The 12,738-nt window shown below is 42.3% G+C and overlaps 1 protein-coding gene across 4 annotated transcripts in view; it reads left to right on the top strand.

Annotated features, from left to right (window-relative positions):
- The window catches only part of LOC108921009 (FYVE, RhoGEF and PH domain-containing protein 4-like), a 41,433-nt gene extending 29,930 nt beyond the window's left edge, over nt 1-11,503 (top strand). For all 4 annotated transcript variants that reach the window (XM_018730198.2, XM_018730202.2, XM_018730199.2 and 1 more), the window contains 14 exons: nt 883-1,267; nt 2,535-2,624; nt 2,847-2,992; nt 4,014-4,170; nt 4,425-4,563; nt 4,841-4,899; nt 5,934-6,080; nt 6,225-6,397; nt 6,504-6,534; nt 6,618-6,698; nt 6,873-6,998; nt 7,574-7,717; nt 7,835-7,975; nt 9,307-11,503. In XM_018730198.2, the coding sequence (XP_018585714.1) occupies nt 883-1,267; nt 2,535-2,624; nt 2,847-2,992; nt 4,014-4,170; nt 4,425-4,563; nt 4,841-4,899; nt 5,934-6,080; nt 6,225-6,397; nt 6,504-6,534; nt 6,618-6,698; nt 6,873-6,998; nt 7,574-7,717; nt 7,835-7,975; nt 9,307-9,561 (2,074 nt within the window). In that variant the 3' untranslated portion in view covers nt 9,562-11,503. The remainder of the gene's footprint in view (nt 1-882; nt 1,268-2,534; nt 2,625-2,846; nt 2,993-4,013; nt 4,171-4,424; nt 4,564-4,840; nt 4,900-5,933; nt 6,081-6,224; nt 6,398-6,503; nt 6,535-6,617; nt 6,699-6,872; nt 6,999-7,573; nt 7,718-7,834; nt 7,976-9,306) is intronic.
- The last annotated feature ends 1,235 nt before the right edge of the window (nt 11,504-12,738 follow it).

Here is a 12,738-nt window from a genome sequence, read left to right as displayed (position 1 = left end):
CACCAAGAGTGTCTCAGCTGTCTCTCGGGGGGCCTTGTGGATAGCCTCAAAAAAGCCTTTTGACACAATCCCCAATAACACCCTAACCAAGGCTCTAACATATCACTGCTGATTCAGTCTCTTCATCAACATATAAAAATAGTGTCGTTGGCTCACTGAAAATCATTGTGTGTTACCATGGACCTGCACACCTCTCATGTTATGTGCTCTGATCACTGATTGCAGTCATAATTATGAATATTATAACGCAGCAGAACGTGAAAGTAGAACATCAGTTAAGAATGGCAAATCATTCATAGGCAGTATGCATGCTCTGATTAATTCTGTTGTTGTGCTCTTCCTGTTTCTGCTAAGTTTATGTCTTAAAGGTCAAGAATCTCTGTAATCAGGCCGTAGTACTGGTACAAGACCCACAGGTCATTGCAGGAGCTGTTTAGCCAAACTCCAGTGTGCTTGTTCCTACATCAGCCTATGGAGGTGGGGAGGGGAGAGTTCAGGCTGTGTGCCCACTGTGTGTTTGTCCTCTTTTATAAATAGGCCAGTGAGAGGTCTCTGCAGACTCCTTGTGGTGTTGCTCTTCCTCCCTGTCTCCTCTCCTTATCTCAGCTCCTTCCACTGGCCTTCTCTTCCTCAATTTTCCTCACTTTTTCTTTCCCCTGTGAGCACATACACACACACACGCGCACACACACGCACACACAGGCACATTTCCTGTTAGAAGTACACTCACTGACAATAGAGGAAGCTGGTCGTCTCAATCTGTGAGAGCATAAATTTTCAATGAGTGCTTGGTGCTGTTTTTCCAGCTGAACAATCCCACCAGCATTGTGTGCTCTGCCTGTTGGGCTTTAACTTACTCCTCTTCTCTCTCTCCCCCCACAGCCTTGTCGAGCTGAAGAAGGACGGATCCCCTCAGAAGTCCAAAACGCTCACCGGCAGCCCAGCTCGCAGGAACATCCAGAAGCAGCAGGGCACCCGACAGGGTTCTGGCATCAGTCCAGCCACCCGTCAGGATGCTGACAGGCAGACCTCCAATGGGGCATTAGTTCAGATGGATGGTTGCGAGAGGACGTCCCCCCTTGAAGGGACGGAGGACCCAAACATTGGCACGGACAAGCTGGTCAATGGGGATATAAACACAGAACCCAGTTCAAGAGCCAGGACTGAGCGGAGGCTGTCTAAAGAGGACGCTGTAGAGACACACCACCTTCAGGGAGACCCTCAGAATGAGCCCAAGAAAGAGGAGGAGAGGAAAACAGAGTTAAAGGTATGGTAATCTCAAAGATGTAACTGACCATAGCGCAAGAGCTTTTCGAGTCTCAATTGCCAGAAGTTAGCAAATTGGTTAAAGACACGGATCTATTGCCTGAAAAACTCATATATTCCCAGTGGTACCGTCCTGTCGTGTTCTGAATTACTAAGCCTTGGTGCTCACGATAGCTGATTCAGTGAAAATTCCCCCGTATAAATTGAAGTCACTTTTTTGGTGTTATTGCTCTGGTGGAAGGTCAGATGATTGCATCTGGTTTAATCTTCATTTGAGGTAGTATTTCACACCACGTCTGACCAGTGTGAACTTGCAAGACTTCAGTGTAGGAAAATAGCAGTTTTCACAAGGGTTGTGTTTCAGTCACCTGATTCGTCCATCTCCTGAGTGAACAGCTGTTTGCTCAGTAAGGTGTGATAACTGATTGGAACTGCTGCCTTTATCGGAGGTGAGACATAGAACACAATATCTAAGTGTCTGGGAATCACCTCGAGTAACCTAGACTGGACTCTTATCGGATGTCCCTCTGAACATATTCACTAGTGCTCATTCTTTTGGTGACATGGCCGTTTGTCACTGTGAAATGAGAGTTTGATAGGATACGGTTCTGTATTTTTGCTTTCATCAAACAGCACTTTCTGATGAACAAGTTAGCCTTTTGAACAAGCATCGCTCACATTGTATGTTTAGTCCCTGCCAAGGTACTGTCAATACAGAATTAATAAAGCTATTAATCTGAAGAGTAAGGGAATAACTGTGAGCACATTGTGATTGAGGACTCGTGAACTGCCACTGATGTATGTAAAAGCAGTTATTATTAGCAGTCTTTAAAAAGCAGTTTTTAAAGTGTGAAATGGAGCGTTCATGTCTGTGCTTCCTCACTGCCCCTTCAGTAGGAAGTGAAGCACTATCTGTTTGTTGTTGGAGACTTCAGACACTATATTGAACTTTTTTCTGCAGCAGCTTAGCCGTGGGAAAATAATAATAATAATTATTATTATTATTATTATAGCAGTGAATCAGAGATGCACATATCACAGATATGAAACACATCTGTACTATGATCAGAAGCATAGTTTTGTGCTTAAACACGTCTGCATCAGTAAAGAACTCTGATGCAGTAATCCAAGTCCAGACTGAAATAATCAATAATAAAGGTCCATTTTGCCAACATAATTTCAGCCACTGTGAGCTTTCAGAGTGACTGAGAGCCATCTGTCCCCCTGCAGGTGGGTTGTGCTAAACACTCCTGTCTTACCTTTTCAAGGAGACCAATGAGCAAAAGCTGTACAAGATTGCCAATGAGCTCCTGCAGACGGAGAAGGCTTACGTTACACGGCTCTACCTGCTGGATCAGGTCAGTTTGTTGGCAGTAAAAACAGGGTGAAGGTGTTTCAGCAAAAGCCTCAGTTGCTGCAGTTTATACCTGAACACCTTAATCTGCTCCACTCAATATCAGAGTCTACATCAGAAATGTTTGTATGAATGCTTCATGTCTCATTGTGCATCTGAGTGTGTGTTTTTGGTGTTTGTATTCATGTAATATTAGTTTACACAAGTGAATGTTTATGGGGGATAGGTGTTTTGTGCAAAGCTGATGGAAGAAGCTGGAAAAGGCACATTCCCAGTGGAAGTGGTGAAGAACATCTTCTCCAATATCTCCTCCATCCACACCTTCCACAGCCAGTTCCTGCTTCCAGACCTGGAGAAGCGCATGAGCCAGTGGTGAGCTATGGACCTAGACTGGGTGTCATCCCCACTAATGACACCTGCAACACTTTCATTTAATTTTAGCAGTAGTAGTACCTGTTACCATTGCTTTTTACATGGTTTGTATAGTATCCAGGCTTTGATGGACACTTCTCATGGAAGATTTTGTGATATTGTATTATTACTGTATTCAACAGAATGGGAAATGACATTTAGTTATAAATTTCTGAAATTATGATGTATAATTAAGTTAAAAATAAGTTAAATGTTTTAATGATTAATAATAAAAAAATTACTTAAATTTTAATTTTTATTATTTTGAACATTGTCCACTGTAACAGACATTTACACATGTTTTGCCACATCCTGAGAGATGAATAACACAACTGTAGTTTACGTTCTTTGTCCATCTCCTGTGTCATACACCAGCAAAAAATTACATTCACTCTATGCTGGAGGTATGACGAATACAAGTTTACACACGTTTACAGTTACAACATATAATTATTTAACTTTGTAAGTAAAAAAAAAAAAAAAAAAGTATATGCTTTTGAGGAAACTGTCTGCTAAATGAATATGTGTTAAATGAACTGGTTTATTCTCTTTGTTAATGGTAGTAGTTATGAACCAGCACAGAGTTTTATCATATACCTGTTTTGGCACCTGTTCTATGAAAAGGAGGAGAAAGTGAAACTATAACTTATATCCCTGTGTGTATTCTTATAGCTTATATACATTTAGCTGACACTTTCCTCCAATGCAGCTTTCAGTTATTTACCCATTTATACAGCAGGATAATTTTACTGGAGCAATTTAAGATAAGCACCTTGCTCACAGGTACTACAGCTGGAGATGAGATTTGAACCCACTTCCTGTGGGTCCAAAGGCAGCAGCTCTAACCACTGCAGTTGGTGTTATTTGTCTGAAGTCTGAATTATACATTTTTGTGAAACTGCTTTGCACATTGCTGTTGCTGGAATGATTCAACTGAGAAGAAATGTCAGCCTGACATCCTGTTTTGACCCATCTCCAACAGGAACACGACCCCTCGTATTGGTGACATCTTGCAGAAGCTGACACCCTTCCTGAAAATGTATGCTGAGTACGTGAAGAACTTTGACAAGGCCATGGAACTACTTAAGCTGTGGACGGAGAAGTCGCCGCAGTTCAAGGCCATCATCCAGGACATTCAGGTGCTTCCATTTAGATAGACTCTTGGAGGTGCAGTCACTGACCTCCCTCTGCTCATTGGTGGCTCACTGGTCTATGAGTGCCCTGCTCTCTGGAATCTGTCTCATTATTTATGTAATAAACATAGGCCATTTTTAGTGACAAAAATCAAACATCTTTTATCAGCTCTTTTCGAGAGCCATGTCTTTGGAATGGAGCTGTAGCATGGAATACAGCCATATGGTAAATTTCCAACCCTTTTTATGTCACTGCACAGAGCCAGGAGGTGTGCGGCTGCCTCACCCTGCAGCACCACATGCTGGAACCTGTGCAGAGGGTGCCCCGCTATGAGATGCTGCTTAAGGACTACCTGAAGAAGCTGCCCCAGGATGCCTCGGACCGCTCCGATGCTGAGAGTGAGAGAGAAAAAGGGAGAGAGTAAAAGAGAAAGAGAAATGCCTAGTCACACAGAGAACAAATGCATGCTCACACACAAAACCAGTCCTTGTTCCAGCCCACTACTCTTCTTATGCCAGCACAGTGGAAAAACATGCCAGGCCATTTCCCTTTCTACGTGACTGGGGTTTATTTCCTTCATGCTTTCACTGCCTCTTTTCCTGGTTTCATCTAAGTTTTAGACTTTGCTTCCCAAGCAGGACGATGTTCTCAAAAACTTTTCTTCTTTCTCCTCAGAGTCTCTGGAGATCATTGCCACGGCAGCTACACACTCCAACACGGCCATCCGCAAATCAGTGAGTCCAAGAAACTGCAGCTTACATCTTGTGCGCTCTCAACTGATGAGCTTTCATTTATTTAAAGTTGCATAGCTTTGCATACCTCTGGTCAAATTGCATGCTTCACTGAGTCTCTAAGGAAAAATAAGTAAATGATCCAAAACAAAATGAACTAAGAAGCATATACAAGGCTGGAAGGTCATGGTTTTGGAATGGCCTTCACAGTCACCAGATTGGAATATTACTGGAAATCTATGGAGCAATTTCAAACATGCAATGTATGCAAGAATAATTTTTCTGCACTGGAAGAGTTGTACAAGTAAGACTGGGAAAGAGCTGCTAAAGCAAGAAGAGACAGACTCTTGGTGCAGCTACAAGAAACGTTTGGAATCTGTGACCACAGGAAGCATTTTAAAGTACAGGCTGGCAGGGCGCTCAAACTTATGTGTATGTGCTGCATTGACACTTTTATGTTTTTAACCTGTTAAATTGTTATTGAGTATCAATACATTCAGAAATTTGTTATATTCATATTTATTTATTAATCTGGTTCTTTTGCCTGAAGCAATATATCATGTTAACCTATTTACAATGATTTAAGTATGGCATATTTCAGTTTTTGAAGAGCTTCTAATAAAGTTGTTAAAGTCAGTTAAAGATTTAATGCAGCACACAGTTTGACCAGAGCTACACAAACTTTTCCATAGTACTTTAACAGTACATATTCTGGGACTTCAGTGCTGTTCAGTCACATATTGCTGCCTTCACTTCCAGGACAAACTCAGTGTCTGTCTTTGTGTCAGACAGTTAATACTTGTTACACAGTGTGTATTTCTGAGTAAGGGTGTGTCACGTTGCTTGTCTGTATAAATGGGTTTATGGTTGTTGAGAGTTTAGCATAGTGTAAGTACCACTGAAAAGTGTCTTGAACAAAGGCGTCAGCTAAATACTGATTAATAATCATTGTTTGTTGTTTTGTAGTAAAGTGTATCATAATTGGACAAATGTGAATGTAGAGGATGGGTTTTACATCAATAATCTCCGTGTCATAGGAAAACCTAAAGAAGCTACTAGAGATCTATGTCATGTTGGGGGAGGAGGAGGACATTGTCAACGCCTCCAACGAGTTCATCAAGGAGGGCCACATTCTGAAACTGGCTGCCCGCAACACCTCTGCCATGGACAGGTACCTTTTCCTGGTGAGGACCATAGGGGGATGCTGTCTGCTATGGGCTGGTGAAGTGTGGGCTGTGGTATTGTTATGATGAGCTGTGAGATTGCTTATGTGTGTGTGTCCATGTCTGTATGTTAATGTTTCTGATCTGCATCCTTGTGTCTTGCAGTTCAACAACATGCTGCTGTATTGTGTGCCAAAGTTCAGCCTGATGGGCCAGAGGTTCACTGTGCGCACGCGAATCGGCATTGATGGCATGAAAGTTTTGGAGACCTCCAACGAGGACTACCCGCACACCTTCCAAGTGTCAGGCAAGGAGAGAACCCTAGAACTCCAAGCAAGGTGAAGACTGTCCCAATTTTTCAGGGAACCAACAAACTCCCAGTTATGCCATTAATCTAATAAAGAAACTACTTAGTATTCTCATCTTTTTTCTTTATTATTTTAGCTCGGAACAGGACAAGGAGGACTGGCTAAAGGTCTGTATGTCCTTTCATTATACTGGTTAAAATGGTTTAAGCTGAAATAATGTAGAAAGTTATTTTGATGCGGCTCCCTGCAGGCGTTCCGAGAGACAATTGAGATCTTTCACCAGAAGAATGAAACATTTAAGTTGGCCTCCAAGGAGGTGGAAGCAGTGTCGGTCAGTGTCAAGTCTTTCTAATGCTCTCTGTAGTCCACCTTCTAAAAGCTTGACTAAAGCAAAGTAAAACACTTCTTTCTTGCCCATCTGCTAGTCTGTGGTAATAGTCACTGTTTCATATTCTTCTGAAAGTTTGAAGCTTGGTTAACTGAATCTTTATATGTGCCTTTTTAGAAAGCCGAACTGGGCAAACGCGCCCCTCGCTGGATCCGGGACAATGAGGTGACCATGTGTATGAAGTGCAAAGAGATGTTCAATGCGCTGACGAGGAGACGACACCACTGTCGAGCCTGCGGCTTTGTGAGTTACCTATATGACACACGGGGGTGTGGTGGTGCAGTGGGTTGGACCAAGTCCTGCTCTCCGGTGGGTCTGAGGTTCAAGTCCTGCTTGGGGTGCCTTGCAACAGACTGGCATCCTGTTCTAGGTGTGTCCCCTCCCCCTCCACCCTTATGCCCTGTGTTGCCGGGTTAGGCTCTGGCTCCCTGCGACCCCGAATGGGACGAGCAGTTCAGACAGTGTGTGTATGTGTATTATATGACACACAGTTTGCTCCACCCTATGACAACCACAGGGTCTTGGTGTTTAATATCTGGCAGGAGTTAAACACATGGCCTGCTGTGCAAAAGCTGGGATTTACTAACCAGCATCAGCAACATGTTTGCCAAGTGCCATATGTGGTGAATCAGCAATATAAATTTGGCATTTTGGAAATTGACCATCTTTCAAAATCTCTGCTTTTTGAGGTTCATTGTAATTTTCCTTTTGGATAGTTGAAAATGCTTGATTTCTTTGGTTAAAACCAATGGATAGGACAGTGTTTGAATAAAGAAAATTAGTGTGAATTACCAAACACTCTATGGGCCTTTCCTCAGGTGGTATGCTGGAAGTGCTCTGACTATAAAGCCCCTCTAGAGTATGACAGCAACAAGATGAACAAGGTGTGCAAGGACTGCTACTCCACCTTGTCTGGTGCCCAGGACAGTGAGGACCGTGCCAAGAAGAAGGGCATCCTGGAGGTGAGGGAGATGGATGAGCAGGACTAAGGGATGCTGAGAGGTGCATCCTTACCTACCTAGTAATTGTGCAAAGTTCTTGGGTTCCTGTCCTGACAAGTGCTCTCCCCCACCATACAGATCGAAGCTGCTCAGTTCTCGGGGAACAGCATCATCTGTGGCTTCCTGCAGTACAGTGAGAAAGGCAAGCCCTGGCAAAAGATGTGGTGTGTCATTCCCCAGACGGAGGCACTGGTGCTCTACCTGTACGGTGCTCCACAGGTCAGCACATACCTATTCAGTAATACACAATTCAGGCATGAAATGCCCTTTTTATATAAATAAATGAAAGTATGTGTGTAATGTCACATGTTATGTTTATGTACCATGCATAAAAGTATACACACTGGCTCTTCAACTCATGAACACAATTGGGACCAGAAGTCTGTTTGATTTGTTTGTAATCCAAACACTACATCACAAAACAGCTTAGTAAGACAGACATCCCTTAATTTATTCACAGGCCAGGTTCTGTAAAATCTTCTGATAACACTATTATGAATTAAAAACTTCTAAGACCTTTTTTTATTTATTCCCTTTTCATAAAATCCTGATACTGTGCAGGGTCTGTGTTTTCCATAGTCTATCCTGGAAACATAGGACATGAGGAAGTAAACACCATGGACAGAACACTGTCAATTTTTATTTTATTATCTTTTATTAATTTGAAAGAACATGTTCAACATTTGTCAACATCTGACTACATTGTTGCTTTATTATCTAATCAATAAAATTAATAATAAAGATGTACTTTGATCTATTTTGTTAGTAAGCTCTGTAAAAGTCTTGAATATAGACATAATAAAAAAAAAAAATATGCTGTAATACAGCAACATCAAGAAAGAAATAGTACACTAAGAAACTGAAAATATATCCAAACACATAAAGCAAGATTGTCGAAATGTAATATTTTTATTAACTTGGAACTAAATTAAAATTAAAACTAAATTGAAAATGAATGTAATGTAACTAGAGGGGGGTGCAGTGGCGCAGTGGGTTGGACCACAGTCCTGCTCTCCTGTGGGTCTGGGGTTCGAGTCCCGCTTGGGGTGCCTTGCGACGGACTGGCGTCCCGTCCTGGGTGTGTCCCCTCCCCCTCCGGCCTTATGCCCTGTGTTACCGGGTTGGCTCTGGTTCCCCGTGACCCCGTATGGGACAAGCGGTTCTGAAAGTGTGTGTGTGTGTGTGTGTGTGTGTGTGTGTGTGTGTGTGTGTGTGTGTGTGTGTAATGTAACTGTATATATTGTATTGAATGTAAATGTAAAATGACTGAAAATAAAAATGTTGCTTCCATGAATTCCTGTTTAATGCTGATTGTTCACTGATTTATCCCATAAACATGTGCAGTGTAAGTCATCTTATTATTGATCACTAACACTTTGGAACGCCAGATAAAAGCTGTAAACACTGTAGAAGTGAATTGATTAATCTAATCACTTATTCCTACTTGTTTTTTAAGTGAAGAAATTATGTTGAAAATTTGTCATTTGAACATTCATAAGACAAGGACCTAGTGTACAGTATTTGCTTATTTTTCTTGCTTTCCTTCCCAGGATGTGAAGGCTCAGTCCAGCATCCCCTTGTTGGGCTACACTGTCGAAGGGATACCCCGATCTGCTGACCCTCCCATCAGCTTCCGCCTGACCCAGTCCAAGTCTGTCCACAGCTTTGCAGCGGACAGCGAGGAACTGAAGCAGCGCTGGCTCAGGGTTATTCGTGTAGCTGTCACAGGGGAAGTGCTCCAGCAGACATCTGGCAACAGCAGCGAGGGCAACGGCATCCACATAGCAGGCTCAGAGGCCCTCTGAAGGCCACTGTCTTCTCCTCAACAGGTGCTCGTGCCCTCAGGGATTCCTCTCAGACTTCTGAGTGCTGCCTTCCTGTCCTGCCTCTGTTAAATCCACCATGACTCCCAGAACCAACATTGTGTCCAGTACAGAGCCAAGAAACACTCAGCCCCACAGACCTGCATGTGCACAAGCCAATTATGCACAGGGATTCCTCTGTGTCCACTGTCAGCATCCTCTGTGCCAGATACCTTGTCAGAAGTTGCTCTGGAAACAGAACATCCAATAACTGACACTAGAGATGACAATGGAGACTAGGAGAAGGACAAGTCTCGCCTTTCTGCACACAAGCGGAGGTTGTCTAAGCGCTCTTATTCCTGATGGGACAGCTGTTTGACCACTGAGTGCCTGCCTCCCTGTAAGACCTGCCTCCACCCATGCTTTTGGTGCTACACCTGGGAGCTTTGACAGCACGCTGCCATATTGTACAAAGCATTATAAAGTTGTATATATTCCTGTTTTTTTTTTTTTGTTAAAGGAACAAGTGAATTTGTGTATATGTACATAATGCTATTGTTGACTAGATTTTAAGAGCACAGATCTTAAGCTTCTGCCTAAGAGTATGACTGTTTCTCAATGAGATGCAAGGGAGGTAATGCAGCTGCACACCTTTGACATCTCTCTAGGTGGGATGAATTTGCTCCTGGATTCAGTGTGATCTGTTTCCTTTCCTTACTTTCTTACCACCTTAATCAGCAGAGGCCTTTTCCACACAAACAAGGCACTGAGATTTACTATGGGAAAGGATTTTAAAGTGGCTCTGGATGTCTCTCACAATCTCCAAAACAGGCTCCTGAATATTTTCTGCATTTCTGCATTTTCTTTAAGGCTAAAGTAAGTTGTTATACTTGGGTAACAGTGATGGGAAAAAATCTATAACTGGCCAAAGAAGAACATTAGAGTGTAGGGAGGTTTCCCATAGGCCTGCATTTACCCTATGGTGCCAGTAAATTGTAGCCATTAACACAAACTCTCTGACTTGGGAATTTCATACAATTCTCTAACATGGAAGTGTGTATTGTCACAATGTCATAATATTTAATGTACCGCTTTTAGAATTTTTACACCTATTTTTATCAAGCATCTCAGTCATCCTGAAATATGTGCTATAGTTACTTATGAAGGCAGCAACAAAACATCACTCATGGCAGAACTGACGTAATAGTTGTCTAATGCAGCTCTGAAACTTCCCCATTTGTGTATGACATAGAGATTTATATATGAGATTACAATCCATTTGTGTACGGGGTTTCTGCTTATTGATGTGGTTAAGATGTATATTAGTTTTTAAAACTCCAGATGAATAGATTTGTGTCCAGAATGGGCCATCCAGCAAAATGGCTAAGTGGAAAAGATGTATTTAAATGTTTTTACCATACTTATTTAATAATATAATTTATAAAGTATGTGCATGATTGAAAGAACTGTGCAAATGTTTTCTTTTACCCCACTTTCCTTTGAAATTTCTTTCTCCCAGTTTCCTACAGCTGTCCCTTGTGAACAAAAGCTTCATGGTTTTTTTTTTTTCTTTATTTTTACAATTTCCCTGTTCATCAAAGCACTGTTCTCACGCTGCAAAGGGCCCAACTTCATAAGGATGGTGTTTGTGGTCTGTGAATCATGTTTATGTCACTTGATATTTGTTTTTAACCTGTTTATGTCGATGCCTGAACTTTGCAGACAGAATCCTGCATGGTGTGTCTGTGTGTGTGGGTCCTCACTACATCAGCTTTTTTACAAGGGACCTATTGAAATTTGTATTTGGCTAAGAGGCACACATTCAAGAGCACAGCAGTCCTGTCAATGGGAAATGAATGTAAAGCCACATTTGTACGCACACTGTACTGTCTTGTTTTTTTAAGATCTGGAAATTATGCACTTTAACGTCTATCATGAAACATGTATATTGTAAAAAAAAAAAAAAAAAAAAAAATAAAGCAAGATTAATGGTAATGGTTCAGATTCTGAAATACAGTCTTGTTATATTATTAGTAACATTTTCTTCAAAGTGTCCTGACCTGTTCGTCTAATTATGATAATATAGGTCTTCAGAGTGCACATTACTTTGTGTGTTGTGTGTTAGGAGACTTATACTCTTCTTTGCAGTGCTCACTCATATCACCAAACCTGGCTGCGTAAGTTCCTGCAGTTGCTCTGGCGTAAACTCAACCAACGGAAGACACTTCTGCTTCTGGAAACAATGAATTTGAACTAAATGTTGCTGCATGTTTGGCACACATCGTGCTGTAATTCTTCAGATAACACAGAGGTGCAGTGCTAGTGTCAGATGCAAAAAAAAAAATTAAAAGTGGTGACAAAAGTTGCTTAAGGAGCTGAGGCAAGCAGTCATTGCCCAAGTAGCAGTTTCCCTGTTTTTTTTCCCCTTGCTGTGCTAATTCCTCATTCAGTATTACATTCTATGTTCTGTGCATCCTCTTGTTATACCTGCTGATGAGCACTTGTTTGTTTCTATGTTCTACCATGTGCTGTGTTCTGTTGTTTTCTTATGGTGTATATAAAGGTGAAAGAGAAACACCTGCTGACATAAACTGTTTTCTTTTAAACTCAGACATGATACTATACCCTAATGCTTTAAAGGTAGCTGCAGTGTGTGGACTCATTGTACAGGGTGCGAGAGTGCAGGTCTACCTTACTATTAAGGACCATCACACTCAGGATCACAATGGTGGAAAGGGCAGAGAATCATCTCATTGTGCTTTGAGCAGTTTTCTACAGGTTTGGATTTTGAGGATTGTTTGAGGGTTCTGCTCTCTGGTGGGTCTGGGGTTCGAGTCCTGCTTGGGGTGCCTTGTGACAGACTGGCATCCCCCCCCGGGTGTGTCTCCTCCCCCCCGGCCTTGCACCCTGTGTTCCCAGGTTAGAGGTCAGGCTCCGATTCGCAACGACCCCGCTTGTAACAAGGGGTTTCGGCTAGTGTGTGTGTGTGGGGGGGTGTGGGGTGTGGGGGGGGGGGGGGGTATGCGCTGTTGTATGTGTTGAACCTTCCCAGCCTCCAAGTCCTTCCACACTCACCTCATATGAGAGCTGTTTTCACCTGCTAGATATATCTCTACTGGAGCACTCGAGTGAAGGAACCACTGTGGGTTCTGTGTTGTGTGTCCAACAAACATATAGTAT

This window comes from Scleropages formosus, chromosome 21 (assembly GCF_900964775.1).
Source record: "Scleropages formosus chromosome 21, fSclFor1.1, whole genome shotgun sequence".
Taxonomy (NCBI): Eukaryota; Metazoa; Chordata; class Actinopteri; order Osteoglossiformes; family Osteoglossidae; genus Scleropages; species Scleropages formosus.
This window is presented reverse-complemented; position numbering and strand designations above follow the sequence as displayed.